Here is a 19,227-nt window from a genome sequence, read left to right as displayed (position 1 = left end):
CCCACAAGGAACAGCAGGCAGTGTGGCACTGTGTACAGCTGTGAATGCCACCGACTATGAGTCATCAGGCATGACAACACACACACACACACACACACACACACACACACACACACACACACACACACACACACACACACACACACACACACACACACACACACACACACACACACACACACACACACACACACACACACACACACAGAGCTTGCTGAGGTAGCCACCCCATACAGTGGCATGCTGCCGGGTCTGAGCTGACCAGACGTCTCTGCTTTAGGCCAGGGGGACTGTCCCCGTTTTCAAAGCTGGGCGTCCCCAAGTCCCAACAAATACCTGTAAAACACTAAACATGGTCAAGCTGGGCGTCCCCAAGTCCCAACAAATACCTGTAAAACACTAAACATGGTCAAGCTGGGCGTCCCCAAGTCCCAACAAATACCTGTAAAACACTAAACATGGTCAAGCTGGGCGTCCCCAAGTCCCTACAAATACCTGTAAAACACTAAACATGGTCAAGCTGGGCGTCCCCAAGTCCCAACAAATACCTGTAAAACACTAAACATGGTCAAGCTGGGCGTCCCCAAGTCCCTACAAATACATGTAAAACACAAAATAATTTACCTGTTTTCCAACATTCATTAGCTAATTGTTCCCGTTTTCACCATGTGTTTGAGTGTGTTACATGTATCATGTTGTGTGTTCTGGTGAAAGTTGCATTCTAAGTATTAAAGTAACTGCTCCCCGTCCTGATGAAAGGGCTTTATATTCTGATAGTACTCATTGGTATTTAAAAAAATGCAAAAATGGCAGATTTTCAAAACCAGCAAAAGTAGCAGATCTACAAGCTCAATACTTTTTATGCTTTTGTGTGACGCTGTAGTATGGGCGTTAATTTACGAAAAGAAAAACACAAAAGGTTTCTGTCCGACGACCACGCATTTGTGGAAATGGGGTAGTTATTTCCACAGTAGTTAAGGGTCCTAGGTTTGGAGGTTTGACAATACGGTAACCCTGGTAGCACCAATCTAGATCAGGCTAGTCTTTCCCCAAATAAACAAGAAGGGGATGATCGACTAACTGTGTAAACGAGTGGATGACCAGGTGAATGAGGGCAGACAGGGGGGGGACGTTATGTACAGCGGATCAGCTGACACCTTGTTTTGTACGAGCCGAGAACAACACAGGGAAGTCATGTCATAGCAGGTAACGAGGCAGGGCTCCAATTACCTTTTGTTTCCTCCTGCTCGTATTCATGGAGGAGAGGTGAGGAGGCCCCGCCTAGACCCGCTTTGTCCCCCTGCACTGCTCTACTTCTTGTCAAACACAGACTGCATTGTGTGTGTGTGTGTGTGTGTGTGTGTGTGTGTGTGTGTGTGTGTGTGTGTGTGTGTGTGTGTGTGTGTGTGTGTGTGTGTGTGTGTGTGTGTGTGTGTGTGTGTGTGTGTGTGTGTGTGTGCTACTATACTAGTGAGGACCAAATGTACACCACAAATAGCCTATAGTAGAATTCGAGAAATAAAGACATTGCGAGGACAAATTTCATGGTCGCACAATTTAAGGATTCATACTTGATTTAATGCTCCTTTGCATTTAATGCCCACCGAAGACAGACAATCTTACAAGCTCACAACGCGTCAAAACGCAATGCGTTGTGAGCTTGTAGATCAGCTGTTTTCGGCTTCAGAGTTATGCTTTCAAATGCAAAAGAAAACTAAAAAGAATTAAATAAATGAAAGGTAAAAATGGCATTCATAAAATCGGCGTCCTCAAACGTTGCAGTCCTCACAAGTATAGTAACACAAACGTGTGTGTGTGTGTGTGTGTGTGTGTGTGTGTGTGTGTGTGTGTAAGGTAAACACTGTTCAGGCACCATCACAAGCAATGCGAGTGCTGAGCACATGGCCCCGCAGAGAGGGGGAGGGAGGGGGAGCAGGCTGTACATGCTGTACTCACTGACTCACTATTGCAGCAGCCAGAGACACACTGCGCTAGGCGGGGGCTTTCTTAAAGGGCCGGCAGCACCCAAAAAGCCACGTTGCAGACATTTGGAAATGCATTGCAGGGTAGCCCCTCCCCTCCCGCCCTCCTATTGTTTTCTCCTCTTTTTTTGCACGTTAGAAGTACAGGTCACAATCACGTAACATACACCGTACGACCTAGACAAGGCTCTCACTGACCTACTAATGCGCTTTAACCTTTTAACACAAAAAAAATTGTCTCAATCTAACATGTTTTTATTGCACATTCTGTTCAAAATGGGTTAAAAAAAAACTGTAGAAGCTATTTCACTGTTTTCTATTAAGGACGTTGAGGTAAGAAAAACAAGCGCTCCTCATCCCCAACACTCCACTGAACGTGGAGTGGTGGTGTTGTGAATGGTGCACCAGCTTAATATGTTGGTGTGTATTTTAGTTCCGCATTAAAAAACAAACAAACTTCGGGTCGTTCAGTTCTGTACCGGATCGTTCAGTTTGGTACGGGGTCGTTCAGTTTGGCACGCGTCGTTCAGTTTGGCACGGGTCGTTCAGTACGGGTCGTTCTGTTCAGTATGGGGTCGTTCAGTTTGGTACAGGGTCGTTCGGGTCGTTCAGTTCGGTACGGGGTGGTTCAGTACGGTACGGGGACGTTCAGTTCGGTACAGGTCATTTGGTTCGGTACGGGGACGTTCAGTTCGGTACGGGGTCGTTCAGTTCGGTTCGGTATATTACAACCCTATTATGTCTTAAACCTGCACAAGAAGCACTTCTGCCTTCTATGGTGCCATTTTCCCATTGCACATTTTCAATGCACCTCGTAACAATAGTTATGTGCTTAATACTTTGTATTTGATTTGACTGTTGCCCGTTATTGTTGTTCCGTTCCTTTCTTCTCCATTCTCTCTTTCCCAATTCTATTCTCTTCCTGTAACTGCAATGTTGAGAAAATATCCAGCCACTCTTTTACACAATTCATCTGAAGTTGATTCAGATAAAACATTAAAAAAAATAAAAAAAAAAATAAGCAAATATAATTTACATATCATCGCTGTCGGGCAGAAACCTCTTATCTCCATATTGTAACTTTTTGTGTTTTTTTCGTAAATGAATGCCCTAAAAACAGCAGAAGTAGCAGATCCACAAGCTCTTTTGCTGTTTTTGAATTCTAATCCTGAAAAGTAACAGTTTTGGACATTTTTGTTTCCACCCGACAGAGACGATATAGCTCTCATGGAGACAAAATGATTCAGGCATCAGACTAGAGCTTGAAACTCACTTCAGGCCCACAGCAGCCATCATGCTATTCTGCCTGCCTGACCGGTCGACTGGCTGCATGCACGTCTTGTGACTGCTGCTAACCATAAACCCTTGTATTACTGTGCCTTCGAGCTGCAACAGAGAACTTCAACGTGGCACCTGACTCAACAATAAAATATTTGTCTGTGGAAATAGCCACAAAAAAACTTTTTGTTAAACCGTTTTGGGGTCATGTGTGAACATGTCCTCATTAGTTTCCCCAATTATGTGTTCTTGGTTAAGATAGTGATCCTAACGCCCCTTTGGTCTGGATGTTGCTATGAGTCCCTAGAAACATTCTATTTGGCAAAACTCTTTCAATCATGCCATTTGATGTGATCCCATCCCTCTGTCGCAGTAGGAATGAATGCTTTAGGGCCTTAGGTGATATTGAAGTGGCAAGACGGTTCCATTTTATTTTCATAAATCCTCAGAGTTATGCAAGTTTGCTCCTTACGTGCGCGCGCGCGCGCACACACACACACACACACACACACACACACACACACACACACACACACACACACACACACACACACACACACAACAACATAAATGCATAAATGGCTTAAGCTAGCAATAACTGCAAAAAACTGTTTAAAACAGGTACAACACAGTTATCTCTTAAAAGGAAATGACTTTTGAGAGTCCTCCGAAGTGCACATACTGTTATCTCACTCTAATGCAATTTGTTTTGGAATATTGCACTGATTGCAAATTTATTTGCTGATACAGGCCAAGCTCTTTTCATGTTTGAACAACAAACAAACAATCATCACCTCAAACAATTTGCAACTACATGATGCATCACCTTGCACACAGCACCTTTAACTACCTCCAGTGCGCTATAGGATCATTATCCCTGTCCCATTACTATTATTCCTTTAATTTATTTGTAATTGTTTACTTGTTTATTATCATTGATGCAACTATGTCTGAGGAACCATAACAAAATAATTATACTTGTGTTCTCGTAAACACAAGACGTAAGACTCTTGAATCATACATTTCTAATAATCAACTAGAAAGCAACAGCAAGACTATTAAGAGTCAATACTATTAGTAGTATGTCAGGGTTGGTTAATACTGTTGTTATTAACCCACTAGATATATTATGGAATAACACACGCAGGTTCCATCCACATAACATACCACACACACACACACACACACACACACACACAAAAATACTTCAGTTATGACTTCTGTAATTCTGGCCTCAAACACGAGGTGTTGACCCTCAATCACTTTCCACTAAACAAGATGACCCACTTACTTCCCAGCTTGCCTACCGGGGATTCAAAACTCTCACGAAGTGTTGTCACGACCCTGATTCCCAAAGAAATATGTTGTATAACCCTCCAATCACCCTTCATTTCCCATTTGAAAAGGAAAAGGAAGGAAGCTGACATTACACAAAGTGTAATTTTGTGTTCAGGGAAACCGGGCCACTTGGGACATTAACACTTTTCAACCAGACGCAATGATCAGAATCTCTTGGGTAACAGAATATAGTTCTTTTTTCACTGGCCTCCCCTATTTTGAGTGTGTCATTGTCTATGAAACAGTTTGCTTATGTTGATGTATGTGATTTTATTGATACTGGTGAAAATGGTTTAGTTTACAGAATAAACTAAACTAATCATTAAAGGTGAAAACTATCCAAGATTTTTCACAAATAGTGCTTCTTTTGTATACAATATACAAGTATAAAATAGGGCTTTAAAAAGGTGGTGAAAGTGATATTTCTGGTGGTCAAAAAGAAAAGGTAAAAAGGTCAAGCTCTATCTATATTATGATAGTAATCATTGCTTTAGAGAGTTTGTTCAGTACTGGGGGGGTCTCCCCATCTCTCCAGCTCTTAAGTAAACAGAAAATAAATGTTCTGGTCGGGATACCAATTTTATCCAAGATAAAGAACCCATTTATCAGTTTCAATGTTGTGGTGTTTCTGTTCCAATTTTGAGTCATCTCTCCTGATTGGATGAAATTGGTATCCTGACCTGAAAATGTATTTTCACAGTTTACTAAAGAGCTAGAGAAATGGGGAGACCCCTGTTACTGAACAAACACACTACTGTATAGCAACAGAATATAGAGCTATTTAACACTTCTTTTAAATATCACAAATATCACTTCAGCACCTTTAACCCATTAAGACCGGGAAATAATCTGTATCATTCTAGAGCTTAGCGTTGGCTATTCAAAAATAGCAGCTCTACAAGCTCACAGTGCGCCACTTGGTGCCGCTCTGCAAGCTTGTAGATCTGCTATTTTTTTTACGTTTTAGAAAAATCTTGAAATTGTGAGAACTAGAAGGCATTTGTAGAATCGGCCTCAGGTCCTAATGGGTTAATTTAGAGGCCGGGGGGGGGGGGGGGGGCATAAGGATTGAGCTAGTAGAAAGCATTGAACAAACATCAACAACAACACAGCATCTCTGACTGTGCTGGTTGGGTCTCTCTCTCTCTCCACATAGGAGGCAGTGTTGAGCCACAGCGCTGGAGAGGTTCAGTTCAGTTGGCTCTGTCTGGGTTCAAGGGGAAATGGAGCCTTGTGTTTACCACTGTGTGTCCGCTCACTCCCCGCCTGTTGGCAGCCCAGCCCAGCCCAGCCCAGCACAAGGCTACTACCAGGGACACCCCCCCACATACAAGTTTTGTGTTGTTAAAATGTTTTTCTAAATATTTCACCTTTTATCTTTTTAAATACCAGATCTAGAAGCTCACAACGCGTCGCGATATTTTAAAATAGCCGATGCGTATAGGTTTAAAGTGCACACGCGGCATATAATAGTCGCTTCTTTTGGGCTTTGTTTTTCATAGACCTGGGTTGCTTATTTCTCTCGGGAAATCTGGCAACACGGCCAGCCCTGCCTCAGTCTCAGTCTGCTCAGGGGGGCTGAGAGCAGGAGGGTGGAGGGGAGGGGAGGGGAGGGGGAGGGGGGGATGACGTCACGCGGCTCAGGCTAGCCATGTGCTTGCTGCTCATGTGGCCCGGGGAGCTCGCTCGCTTGGCGGCGCGAGGGAGAGAGACAGGAGGAGGAGGGGTAGGGGGAGGAGGAGCTCTAGTACAACGGGGCTTACAGCATGGCCTCAGCTTTGTTCTGCACACTCAAAGAGAACATGAGCCACGGAGGAGCCTGTCTGTAGTAAAATATACATAAATAAATAAAAACCTTGCAGGTTCGAAAAATACTTTACAGCCCTGGAGAGGGATATGTTGGCCATTATTTGAAATTTTTGATGACATCAGTAACGGCAATTACACTGAAGACGTCCCTCTTGTAACCTTTCAAAAAAAATATCTTTCAAAAATAGCCGATCTACAAGCTCCATATTTGAATAGGGCTTAAGTGGTGTGTGTGTGTGATTCCTGAAGACTAGACATGTAAACATGTTCCATTCTGGTTTGTCGTGTGTGTGGTTTGCAGTGCGGCCCGAGTGAAGAATTCGCTGAGTCATTCCCTTCCACGAAACCAGGAAGGAATAAAACAAGGAAACGGGACTTTTTCAAAAAACCACGTGGCCGTTTGGCTGAGGCATGGGTTCTCTCTGGGTGGGGGACTGATAGAATCAGGATTTCCCATGAGCCCGGCGGGTGTACTCAGAGACCCACTCCTCGCTCCCAGCAGAGCACAGAACTTAGGGTAGGAAAAATAAAATAAAATTAAATGTCACGCTCAGCATAAAGCTGCTTGTTCAAGCCTCTCCTTTGCTCACAGGTCCATTGCGTGCATAGACCCTGATCCCCCCGACCCCCCAAACATTTAAGGGAGGAGACGTGTGTGTGTGTGTGTGTGTGTGTGTGTGTGTGTGTGTGTGTGTGTGTGTGTGTGTGTGTGTGTGTGTGTGTGTGTGTGTGTGTGTGTGTGTGTGTGTGTGTGTGTGCGCGTCAGCCCAGGACCACAGAGCAGAACAGAACAGGATGTGCTTCTGCGTTCCTCTTTCCTCAAAGCGCTGCTTCTCTCACAGTAGTGCCTCAAGCATCAGGCCACTATACGGAGGCAACATGGGAGTCAAGACATGTGACACACACGTTAAACATGTGATCTCAACACTAAAGCCGTTACCAAGGAGCTAGAAGACCGTTGGCCGAGAAACACAGTACACACACACAGTGAACCAGATCCTAAACAAAAACATGTTCAGTAACCCAATTCATTTCTAATCACGTTTCCCACAAACCTGCCCTGTTCTATTCAATTGTACCATACTGCCCTACAAAGCCAAAGTACAGTACCTAACTACGCAAATACTTTAACTGATAAAAGGGTTTAAAAGTGTTTCAATTGGTCAGCCAAATGGGTTATCGCCATGTAAGTGATATTACACAAATTGTATGTCTGTTCTTGAGGTAATTGTTTATCTCCCAAAATCATAAAGGCTAATTTGACAAATAAGTCAGTGTGTTGAAAAACAGTTACTGCACTTATGCTTCGTAGGGCAGCATACGTTCAAATAAAAAAATGCCACCATCAACTAGGCCAGTTTTTATTTTATATCTACAAATCCAAAAAAAAATGCGACATGTTGTTGTGAGCATGTTTTTTGTTTAGGTTACAAATCGGGACACATCTTCCGCATAACTCTGCAGATACCGATGTCATAAAAGAAAAGTCAAATAATGTCCGACAGATCAGTCAGGCTCTAAAGCATTTTATAGCAAAACACAACTAACAAACAAAAAAAGACACGAGGACAGAAACAAATGGCACCTGGGCCTGTTTGGTTTGGTTGGTTTGGATGTTTGATTCCCAGCCGATGTGCTTTAAATACACTTAAGTCCTGCTCAGCTGTTGATGGTGTGGGGCTGGGCTGAGGCGGGTCAGCCTGCCATTCGATCACGACACACTGAACCCGGCATTGCTTAATCACCCACAGCGGGAGCGGGTGGGGGGGGGGCGGGGGGTGCACCCATGCTGTCCTAGTTTCCTCTTGGCGCCCACGCGCACTGGGATAACCTAACACAACTCCTACTCTCTCTGGCAAGATCCAATCAGCAGTGTACAGAGATTCGCATGGTCATTTATGTACAAAAATGGCCATATAATCTGGCATGAAATATTGATTTCAGCAACATAAAACAAGAGACAACAGAGTTACTCTGGTCCACATAAAGCCTTGATAGACCAATCAGAAAATAGTATTTGAAAAGCTGTGTAATAAATATGTATAACACTGACAGAATTACACAAATTCCCCTCCCATCTAGAAGGAGGTCATTCATTTACCCCATTGTGAAAGAATATTAAGGTAATTTATTTATCTATTAAAAAATTGCAGATATACAAGCTTATATACAGTATGAGCTTGTAGATCTGCATATTTCTTTTTGCTTTCCCGGTCTTAATGGATTAAAATACCTCAGAATACATTCATGTATTCACTGCAGCCAGCATTGCAGTTGAACGTAACTACACTACATCACTGGAGGTGTTAAATCAGGCCAATGACGGACCTTTGTACCGACAGTTTACTAGGCTAGTGGTTTTTACTGTGACGTGATCCAACAAATGAGTCATTTACTCACCGACACAGGCACACATTCAAAATGTTGCCAAAACACTGTAATGGAAGCAAACATATGTGCCTCTAGTCACTTTAAAAACAGTCCCGCTAATGAAGAATGACAGATTTGCAGGTGTGCAGGGAAGTGGAGCAGGATGACACAAAAAGGAAGGAAATATTGTGGGGGAAAATAGGAAAATATGAAATCGGCATAAAATTTATGGGGGTATCAGGTTACAAAAACACATTGTGAAAGCACTGCAAAGCAGAATGCCACCAACACTCTAGATTAAACTAAAGTCTCAAGGTGCACGGCTCACAATGTCATGAAACTGAGAAAGACCACGCTGAGGAGGACCTGTTAATAGGTTGAACCGCGTCCATTGCTCGGTCCGTGGAGAGGTAAATAAAACTGTGAAAAAGGACATTTATTGTGTGTTGGCTGTTTTCTCAGTTCCAAAAACACATTGTAAAGACAGAAACTCGAATGAACCCACATCATTCAACAGAGTGTACTGTAGATTTTCCTAACCCCAAGGTCAGTGACCTTATTGGCAAGCAGCTCACCCCAGTCACTAGAGCGGACACTAGTTTTGTGGGGCGGAACACGCCTTAGCAATCTAGTTTGGCAACTCTGCGTGTCTGTGGTTATTTCAATACGGCACTGTATTATATTAGTTTTGTGCCATCTTCAATGGTCATCTGCACTCTAAACTCCAACCAACATCTCGATTAGAGTTTGGTCAAAAGACATGACAATGAGTTTCAAGTCAACCTTTTAACCGCTGATAAACTCTAAAAACACATTTCTGTCTCGCTGTTGCAAGTTATGGATAATGTCCTAGTTTCACACTGTACAGTAATAGAAGTACTTTGCTGAGTACTTTTCCCAGTTCAGACTGAACATGTGGAACCTTTAGTGTTTGAGCGGGTCTGGTAAGTGCTGTTATTCCACTCTAACATTTGTCCTCTCTGAGAGGGAAGACCAAGCCGAGTGTTTACCTGTATGTATCTGAGGGCGCTCCTCAACACGCTCAGGTTGGAGGTCTTCTTCTCATCCACGTTGGGGATGTTCTTCTTCAGCGTATCAAAGCACTCCTTCAGGTGAGCTCGCCTACGGAACAACAAGGCACACAAGGGTCCATATGTGGATCTGTACTAGGTGGCCGATATCATGGCTTCCAATCAATATCACGGGTTATTTCAAACTTTCGCCTCGATTACAATTAATGATCGATTGTATAAAATTTAAATAAATACGTGAAAATAGCAGATCTACAAGCTCACAACGCATCGCGATAAATACAAAGATAGAGCATTAATTAAAAATTTTAGACCGCGACAATAGCTACAGCCATGCTGTGTCAACTTACAACTACAAATACAACAATATTGTATTTAGTAGGCGTAGGTTAATAACAATAATAATGATAATAAGTCTTTATTGTCCCCTCAGGGATATCCATTTTCACTGTCTGTTCCAACAGAAAAACAAGAACCGATGACCATGGGGTTCCCTCATCTAACCTAGTTTGCGTGTCTTTCCTCTCTGTATTCAGTTGTTGTGTGCTAACTTGAAGCTGGGTGAACTTGATTTGAACTTGATTTAAATAAAAGCCCCCGATTCAAGTGCGCAGTTGGAACAAATGTATTCTTGAGTACAAAATCATGGCCTTGTATCTGGTTTTGTACCGTCGCCCACTCCAGGTCAGAGCCCGCCTGAATAGATCCTTTTCATACAGCCAAATAAAAATATGAAATGTACCTACATTATGTATTGCCCTGACATCATCCATTAGAGGATGTGAAACACTGGTTTCTTTCAAAACTGTCCAGAAAAAACATGGAATGCAATGGAAACAAGTCTCCAGGACTTATGTATTATCTTTTTAGCCTAAATGTCTTACTGTACCATGTGCTGTTTACATTTCTGACTAATAAAGTATTAAATCAGTCCAAAAACATTTAAGAAAACCGAGACACCGTACATATGCACAAATTGTGTTATAAAATACAGTGTATATGAACAGCTTCTCCGGGTTTAACATCATGATGCGGTGTATGAGAGATCACTATCAATGTTTACATGCACTGCACACATACTTTAAATTATATTTCTTTAACATTGGACATGTTCTGACCATCCACTATTTATATTGGACATATTCTGACCATCCACTATTTTACCTTAGAAGAGAGGAGTTATGAGATCTATCAAAAATAAATAAATAAAATCGAGATAACTGTACAGTCCAGCCAATTTGACAGGGAATCTGCTCTATATGAAAGAGAACATGTTCACTTAATCTCATTTTAACTGCTCTGTGCAAAACGATCAGATCTCTCCACTTAAAAAGGTAGGGTAAGTGATATTTTTTGGGTTGAATTAAGGGTTAAATAGCTCTATATTCTGATAGTAGTGCTATAGAGTGTATATTCAGTAACAGGACCATGTCCCTCCAGCTCTTTATTAAACAGAAAATGCATTTTCAGGTCAGGATAGTGTTATCCAATCAGGGGAGAGAACTCACACAGGACATGGATTAAACAAGTTAAATTGGAAGTGATGACATAAAGAAATGAGCTGACATAAATTGGAACTGGAACGCTATAAAATTGAAGCTGATAAATGGGTACTCGCTCCTGATTGGCTGGAATTTGTCAACCCACCTGAAAATGGTGTGTTTAGCCTCTACTCCCTCCTGCTGTGACTGACTGACAGTGTGACTGAGTTCTTGTTGTTCATAGGACCTATGAAAATGTATTTTCTATTTATTAAAAGGGCTGAAGAGATATATTTTCTGTTTATTAAAGAGCTGGAGAAACGGGTAGACCCCTGTTACTGAACAAACACTCTATAGAAATGATCAAAATATAGTGCTCTAACCTTTTAACAAAACGTTTGTTTTAACCAAAATATATCACTTACCCTACCTTTAAAGTAAAGGTGACACAGGAGAGAGGCTGCACCCACCTGTTCTTCTCAAGCTTGTTATGTACTTCTCTTGTGCCCGCCCTGTAAAAGCACAGATTGGTGCACATTAAGAAATCTAATATCCAATTTATCCAAACAAGAACGGCAATCAAACTGTCAAATCAAAACATGAACCCTAGCAACCCTATTCTGTGGGGGCTATCTTCAGCAAAGAGCTTTGGTGTGGAGGACCAAGTGAGTGGACCAAGTATAGAACCCTGGGGGACTCCGGTCAACTATAGGGGTTTAAGATCTATCTGATTATTTTTATTATTTTAATTAGCTTTTTATTCACGGGCAACTAAATGCCTACTGGCGGTGTAAGGCTTCTGACTGACGCTACAGCAGCTTGTCACCTCGCCTCTGCATCCAATTACCTGCCATGAACTTCAGCGGTTACACACTTAACAGATGGCGTACTGTACTACTACCATCCTAATTAAACATGGCTGACTCAATCCAAAGAGAGAAAACAAAACACTTACCCTCCCGGCCTCTTCTTGTTGTCCAGGTGGCGCCCGTCGTCAGGCGGGCTCCCCCGGCTGACGGGGCTGGTCTGTGGGGGCGGGGCCTGGGGGAACTTGGCGACTAAGGCGTGCGGCTGGGGGGCGGAAACGATGGTTCCGGGGTAACGCTGCTGAACCAGCTGCTGGGGCTGCTGCTGTTGTGTTTGCTGTGGTTTAGCGTTGGCGGATGGAGCAGCCACCAGCTGCAGGTGGTGCTGGTGCTGGTGGAGGTTCTGTGGCTGCTTGTGGTTCACCGCCAACGCCGAGGGCGAGAGGTCGGCCTGGCGTGGCGGAGAGAGGGGCAGAGAGGACGCGGTGGCGGCGGTGACGCTCTGGTGGTTCTGAGGGGAGTGGGGGTCCCGCTTGGGGGAGGCTAGGAGCGGCGCCACAGGGTGATGATGTGGGGAGAGTAAGCCTGTGTGGTTGGAGGAGGTGACCATGGGGATCATGGGGATGACGGTGATGGGTACGGCGGGGGGAGGCGCCGACGGCAGGATGGGGGCCGGCCGGTGATGCTGGCTGTGGGGCTCCTCCTCTGCTTTGAACACATGGTTGGTGTAGTGCAGCGGCTGTGACGAGTAGCTGATGCTGTGCTCCGCCAGCTGCTCCAGACGCAGCTTATCCCTCAACTCATTCTCCTCTGTGGAACAGACCAGGTTGTGATCAGGACACAGGACAGCGCCACACAGAGGGCAATAGTATAAACACAGGACTATTACCCTCTTGTATAAACTCTGTTAAACACACATTTATCAATGGAACATAGAACCCAGCTTAAATTCGAGCCCAGGAATCAGCTTACGACCGCGTCCACGTGTGATTTATCAAGCATTTATCATATACAGCCAATTCCAGTGTACAAATGGGGCTTGATAAATCTGACAGCTGAAACCGACCTTCATTTTAATAACATGGACTTAAATATTCTCGAAACGCCACGGTTTTATGACATGAAGAACTGGAATACAACCAAACAAAGTATGAAAAGCCAATAAGAAAGAGCAACTTCTCCGACGTGGAATGTTTCCTCCACCAGCCATGCCCGCGTCCGACTCCGCACGCACGCGCGCGCGCGCACACGCACACGCACACGCACACACACACAAACAGTAGCCTACATGAATGACACCAATCACATCGTCATGAATGGAATACGTTTTGTATATTAAGTTAACCCATTACCGAGCAATGCGCGGTCGAGTTAGACTAAAATAAAGCAGCCATGTATTCCCCGTGAGTCACTGGCCGCCGTGATACCACGCTTATGAGAGATTGACTGAGGCAGTCATAACCTGAACGTTTATGGTGTGATTGATGAATGCATAAACATTAACACATTGACCGCCAGAGGTTAATCTCATAATGTACTCACCAGTGCCAACGTTTTATTGTTGTTTTTTGTTTTTTTCACGTTGCCATAGACCTTGTTAAAATCCTTAAGATTGAGCTCTGCACTGTTTGTAAACATCGCGGAGATCTCCCTGCGTGTACCAGTCCAAACCACGTGTCAAACGGGGCATCCATGTTGTAGTTAGAACGGTTTAGGTTAAACAGTGATCAGCGAGGAGAAAAACTACAATCGAAGAAAATGGCGTTGCAGTGTGCGCTTTAGAATGGAGTCCTATGGGATCGGCAAAACGTGATCCCGAATAATTCCATTTCCGGTGGTGTTACAATGAAATGTGCCGTACTAGAAAATTGAAAAAATGTTTTTTTTTCGAAAAAAAAAAGGAAAAAGCACCACAGCCCGTAGGCTACGGGATCGGCGCTTTACAGTTGGATTTATCGGCCCGTAGGCTACGGGCCTGGCGGTGAGAGTGTTAATGGATGAATGCTGGTGTTTGCTGGGATGGTTATATCGCCAATCTCCCGCTGAGGCCCCGGTGGCCCAAACCCACAGCGTGAAGATCACCTGCGCTGGGCACAGGTTTGGAGCGTCAGGTTTTTTTAATTCTTAACACATTGACTGCCAGAGTTTTTTCAAAAAGTCTGTAGCCTCTGCCAGGGTTTTGAACGATTTTGGTACCTTTTCGCATAGCCACAGAATATTTTTCTCCAGTATGATTGATCCCAGATCATTTCTAATCACAGATGAGATTCAGGTGTGGTTCACAAATGTCAACGAGGTCATTAATTTTGGGGGTGAACTATCCCTTTAACCCAGGTTGCACGTAACTCCAGAGGAGAATAGCTATTGTGTATAAGTTTGGAGTCATGAAAAGATTATAGAGGCGCCGACTCCCAAAAATGATTTCACATAAGCGCTCGTATAGCCTAGGTCAGCAATCTGAATGACTGTTAAAGCACTTGTTTAAATGGGTGAATGATTAAGCACCTAATTTATAACATTGCAAATAGGCTATGTAAGATTGTTTTCATCGCTTGATTTTAATTGCTTGTCACTTGGTGTGCATGTGCATGTATGTGCCTTTATAAAATGTTATATTTTCACAGGGATTGTAAGTGTGTTAGATATACATTTTGGAGTGGATACGGTGTGTCCAGATGCCTGTCAAATTGTTACTTTGTTAGACAATGCTGCACCGCTACGATGGAACAAACTGGTGTAGCCAAAGCCTACACGACCTGAAACCAGACGTGAGATTTGAGCGGGCCGTACACTCATGTCAAAGTCACAATAGATTGATAAATCCTGAAAGTGACGGTGATCACGGCGTACGCCTGTTTTCCGGTTGCCGCAAGCTTGATAAATGAGGGCCACTGACCCTGGCTGGCGTCCCCATTTTGGGCATGTTATTAGGTGAAAATGTACAGATAATATATTTTCAAAAATAGCTGATCTACAAACTCACAGTTTGAAGTGAGCTTGTTAGATCAGCTGTTTTCGCAGCACAAAACTGTCATACAACAAAGTATAAAATACAGCTTAAGTGGTTAATAATGCCGATTCTTTCTTTATAGGTGGGAAATAGTTAAATGTTCAGTTCATGGGGTAGAATTTCAACTTTTATGAGTCTAAATAAAACATTTAAAAGATGGACACCTAAAGCTTGAAAAATGATGATCTTTATAGAGTAAAGACAGCTGTAATTGCTGCAGTCACTGCAGAGCAAGGTAGATACAAGGATTAAGGTCTAGTGACATTATTCACAATGGATACCACTACAGCTGAAAGACAAAAAGACAGAAAAGCAGCAGTATACTCTTGCAGGGCTCACAATAATACCACCATGCACACCGGCTTGAGTTACTGTACCGTTGTAAAGGTCTGAAAGGAAACTCGACTCCTGGGAACCGCCACCCACCCCCATAAAACTACATCCAGGGATGCAGACTTTGCTCCATCCAGCCTCTGATACTTGTCAAGAAGCGATGCATAATGCACAACAATCGCCGACCTCAAATGATGAGCTGCAATGTTCTGCACATTGTGTTCAACTCGCCACCAACTGACTGGTCTTTCATTACTCGGGTTCTCAACCTTTTCAGGCCGCGAACCCCAAAATAATAATATTTGAACTGTGGACCCCCCAAAATAATCATATTTGAACTGGGGACCCCCCACCCTGATAAACACTCGGAATTGTAGGAGTTGAGGCATTACATTTCGTTTGACTCCGTTCCACAGATAAATATTAGCTAATAGCTAATCTACATGCTCATGCCTTTTTTGCCTCTTTCTTAGGTCATATTTGACAATTTGGCCAATGTTTGATCTACATTTTTTAATAGTATAGTTTGTTGATTACTTTTGACGCAATCAAAAATTCATTTCAGGTGTTAAAAGTGTCTTAAAGGGTCTTTAAGTCCTTAAATTGTCACTTTAGAAATGTGCTGCCCTGTATACACTTATACTGTATGTTGGTTTGTTTACTGTTGAGTGAGAAAACAATGTTGCACATTAAGCTAATCATCCCCACCCAAAAAAAAAAGATAATTTGGGGACACCCCTGGGCGTCCGGGACCCACAGGTTGAGAACCACTGCATTAGTCCATGTCACTCTGGGGGAATCGGCACAAACGTGGAGCTACAGAAAGTTGTTTTAGGAACAGATCGCACCGCTACATAACATTTCCCTTATCAGCAGTATCTGTGGCAGGACAGCCAGAGCAGCGTTTACCTCAGGTTCTTGGGTCATTTGTGGCCGAGTCTAAGACACCAAAAATACACCCGTTAGCACAGTGGAGAGATAGAGATACAGCACACGCAACACAACAACAAGAAACCTTTTGTGTGAAAATGGGAAGTCCTATCAGCGGTGGGGCCTGTCTTGATATCTGGTGTTGGCTGCCACACAAACATTCTATGAACTTGGAAACACTCTGGGATCCGCTAGTACAGATGGGCGGTGAGCTTGGCACCAGACACACACACAGCCTGCCAAGCTGAGGGGAGTGGAGTCTTTTCAGCTCCAAAGTGTACTCAAGGACAAGGAATGGGCCCTCAAGAAAGACGTAGCTCCTTTTGCTCCGTAATGCCACAGACAAAAAGCCTCTTCCTGGAAGGAGAATATTCGTCAGCCTGTAGTAAATAGGGCTAGGAAAGGATCCTTTAAGTCCCTCGTCAATTACCTATATTCTGGGGTTGCAAAGGACATAATTTGATGCATACCGTAGTAGAGAAAAAAACAAGTCGAAACCAGTATGGGAAAAGCTGCCAATACTGCCTAAAATGCTGGTATCAGTATCGGCTAGTATGCCAGTCTATGTCGATCCGATACCACGTCACTTATCACATGATGATATTTCATATTTAATAGTAATATATTTTCATTGCTTCAGTTGATGTTGCACTACTGTTTTATACTCTTAAGGTCCTTGCACACTGGTGCGTCTTTTCGTTGCGTTTTTTTTACAACAATGAAAGAAATTGAAAAAACAATGAAAAAAAATAAAACGCAACGAAAAGACGCACCAGTGTGCAAGGACCTTAACTGTACTATTTAAATTATTATTTTACTAACTTTTAGCTGCACTTTCTTATCTAGTCCTAGATCAGTGGTTCTCAAACGTGTTTTAATTTCAAGGACCCCCATAACTCTGAGCGTGTACAAATGGAACCAAATGGACCCGTGAGGGTCCATTTGGTTCCATTTGTACACTCACAGAGTTACAGACCTGTGAGGGTCCATTTGGTCCCTGGACCGCACTTTGACAACCACCTTCATAGATTGTTTTTAAATGACACACTGGTATCGGAAAGGGAAAAAATGGTATCGGTACATCTCTACACAGCAGGGAGGCTAATTGATTGTGTGAAAGATGCGGCAGATTCTGTGCCATCACGTTTGAGCATTTTATGAGCATGGACTAACCTCCGAGTCTCCTTGGAAATGAAAGCCTTGGTAATCACGACATTACATGATACCTTTTACTCAACCATCTGAAAAAATATTTAAAAAATTGTCATAACCACATGAACCCTAGAGTTCCTATGCTGCGCATGTTATAATATATATTTCAACGTTCGGTCGAAGATAGTCAAACTAAAAGCTTATGAGCTTGTAGATCGGCTATTTTCGGCAATTAAATTTGGTGTACTGTAGAGGGGGGGGGGGGGAGGGGGACCCCCGGTCATGTATGTAGGGTTTAAGTGGTTATTAGGGAGGGGGAAGAAATCCTGGCTAATTGCCTGGATATGCTGGAGACAAAGGAATGCACTTCATAACGCCTTGGTGTCTTTTGACTAAAGAGGGGGGGGGGGGGGGGGGCGATCCCTGGGTCCCATCAACGCTGTGATATCCAATCACGATACAAGAGCCCCCCCCCCTTTCCAACAGCACATGCTTCTCCCCCCTCCTGCCTCCTCTCTTCACTCTATATGTTTGGATGCTGGGGGAAGGGGTCGTCCTGTTGCTATGGCAGCAGTAATGTTAGTTCTGTCAGTTACAAGGGAGCGATCTTCTTTTACTGGCAACGTGGGCTGAAGGAGTCAAGAGACATTTCAGCACAAAAGGTTATTTTCCTTGGAGAAGACTTCAAGTTCAACCCATTTAGACCCGAGGCCGATTCTACTAAATGCCTTCTAAATCAGTAGTTCTCAAACTGTTTCGCGCTAAGGACCCCCCATATGATTTTTTTTCCCAGAAAAATGTATGTTGCTATATATAAATATATATACAATAGCTAAAATAAAAAATTACACCGATGCTTTCCCGGTTTTAGTGCTTCTCAAAGTGGGGTCCGTGGAGACCCCCAGAGGTCCTTGAGGGGTTCCAGGGGGTCCCCATATACCAGCAAAAAAGTTTTGAGGACCCCTGAACTAGAAGAAGAACCGTGGAGCTGCTCCTCCCACCAACCTAAACACTGCTCTCACTGTGTGCTGCTGCAGAGATTAATTCAGGTCAAAACAAAGTGCACATGAGGTGGTATGAATGGAGGCAGCTGGTGGTTTTAAATACACATACCAAAACATGTCCTCATGTATAAGCCTGGCAGCTATTTATCATCACAGTGTACATGAATGAGTAAGCTAAAGCCCTGTCAGGTCACTCACCTTAAAGAAACCCAACAGAGAGCTTAAATGAGCACTTCTTAAAGCACTGGTTCTCAACATGTCCCCACGTGATTTGCTCAATTTGTATAGAAATAAACTTGTGACGAAAATGGAATAAAGTACAACTTAAGCCCCATACACTTAAAAACTGCAGCTCAGTGAGCTTGTAGATCTGCTATTTTTTGTGCTATTTACGCCCCCACAAAAAAAGCAGATCTACAAGCTATGTGAGCTTGAAAATGTTTGCCTATATAATAATGACATGACGCCAGCTTGAAAGTGGTTAACAAATACAGATACAAACTCTAATGTAAAAACAACACAGTAGTTTGAAAAAGTATTAAACATCTGTGGATTTATTTTTCTTAGGCACTTCTGCGGCCTACTGGCAAAGTGCACAAGAAATGTGGTGCTGATCTGTCCAGCAGATTGTGAGATTACCTCCACCACACACACACACACACATACATAGCCTACACACACACACAGACCCTCTTCTAGACGG

General features: G+C 43.3%; 1 protein-coding gene across 2 annotated transcripts in view; it reads right to left on the bottom strand.

Moving 5' to 3' along the window:
• Positions 1–19,227, bottom strand: part of mnta (MAX network transcriptional repressor a) — a 35,316-nt gene that overhangs the window by 13,307 nt on the left and 2,782 nt on the right. Inside the window, exons 2-4 of one of the 2 annotated variants that reach the window (XM_080427832.1) lie at positions 12,245–12,905; positions 11,760–11,801; positions 9,788–9,899 (exon numbers count right to left, since the gene is read on the bottom strand). In XM_080427832.1, the coding sequence (XP_080283958.1) occupies positions 9,788–9,899; positions 11,760–11,801; positions 12,245–12,905 (815 nt within the window). The remainder of the gene's footprint in view (positions 1–9,787; positions 9,900–11,759; positions 11,802–12,244; positions 12,906–19,227) is intronic. The other variant, XM_080427833.1, reaches the window with a different exon arrangement.

This window comes from Gymnoscopelus braueri, assembly GCF_963280865.1.
Source record: "Gymnoscopelus braueri genome assembly, chromosome: 5".
Lineage (NCBI taxonomy): Eukaryota > Metazoa > Chordata > Actinopteri > Myctophiformes > Myctophidae > Gymnoscopelus > Gymnoscopelus braueri.
This window is presented reverse-complemented; position numbering and strand designations above follow the sequence as displayed.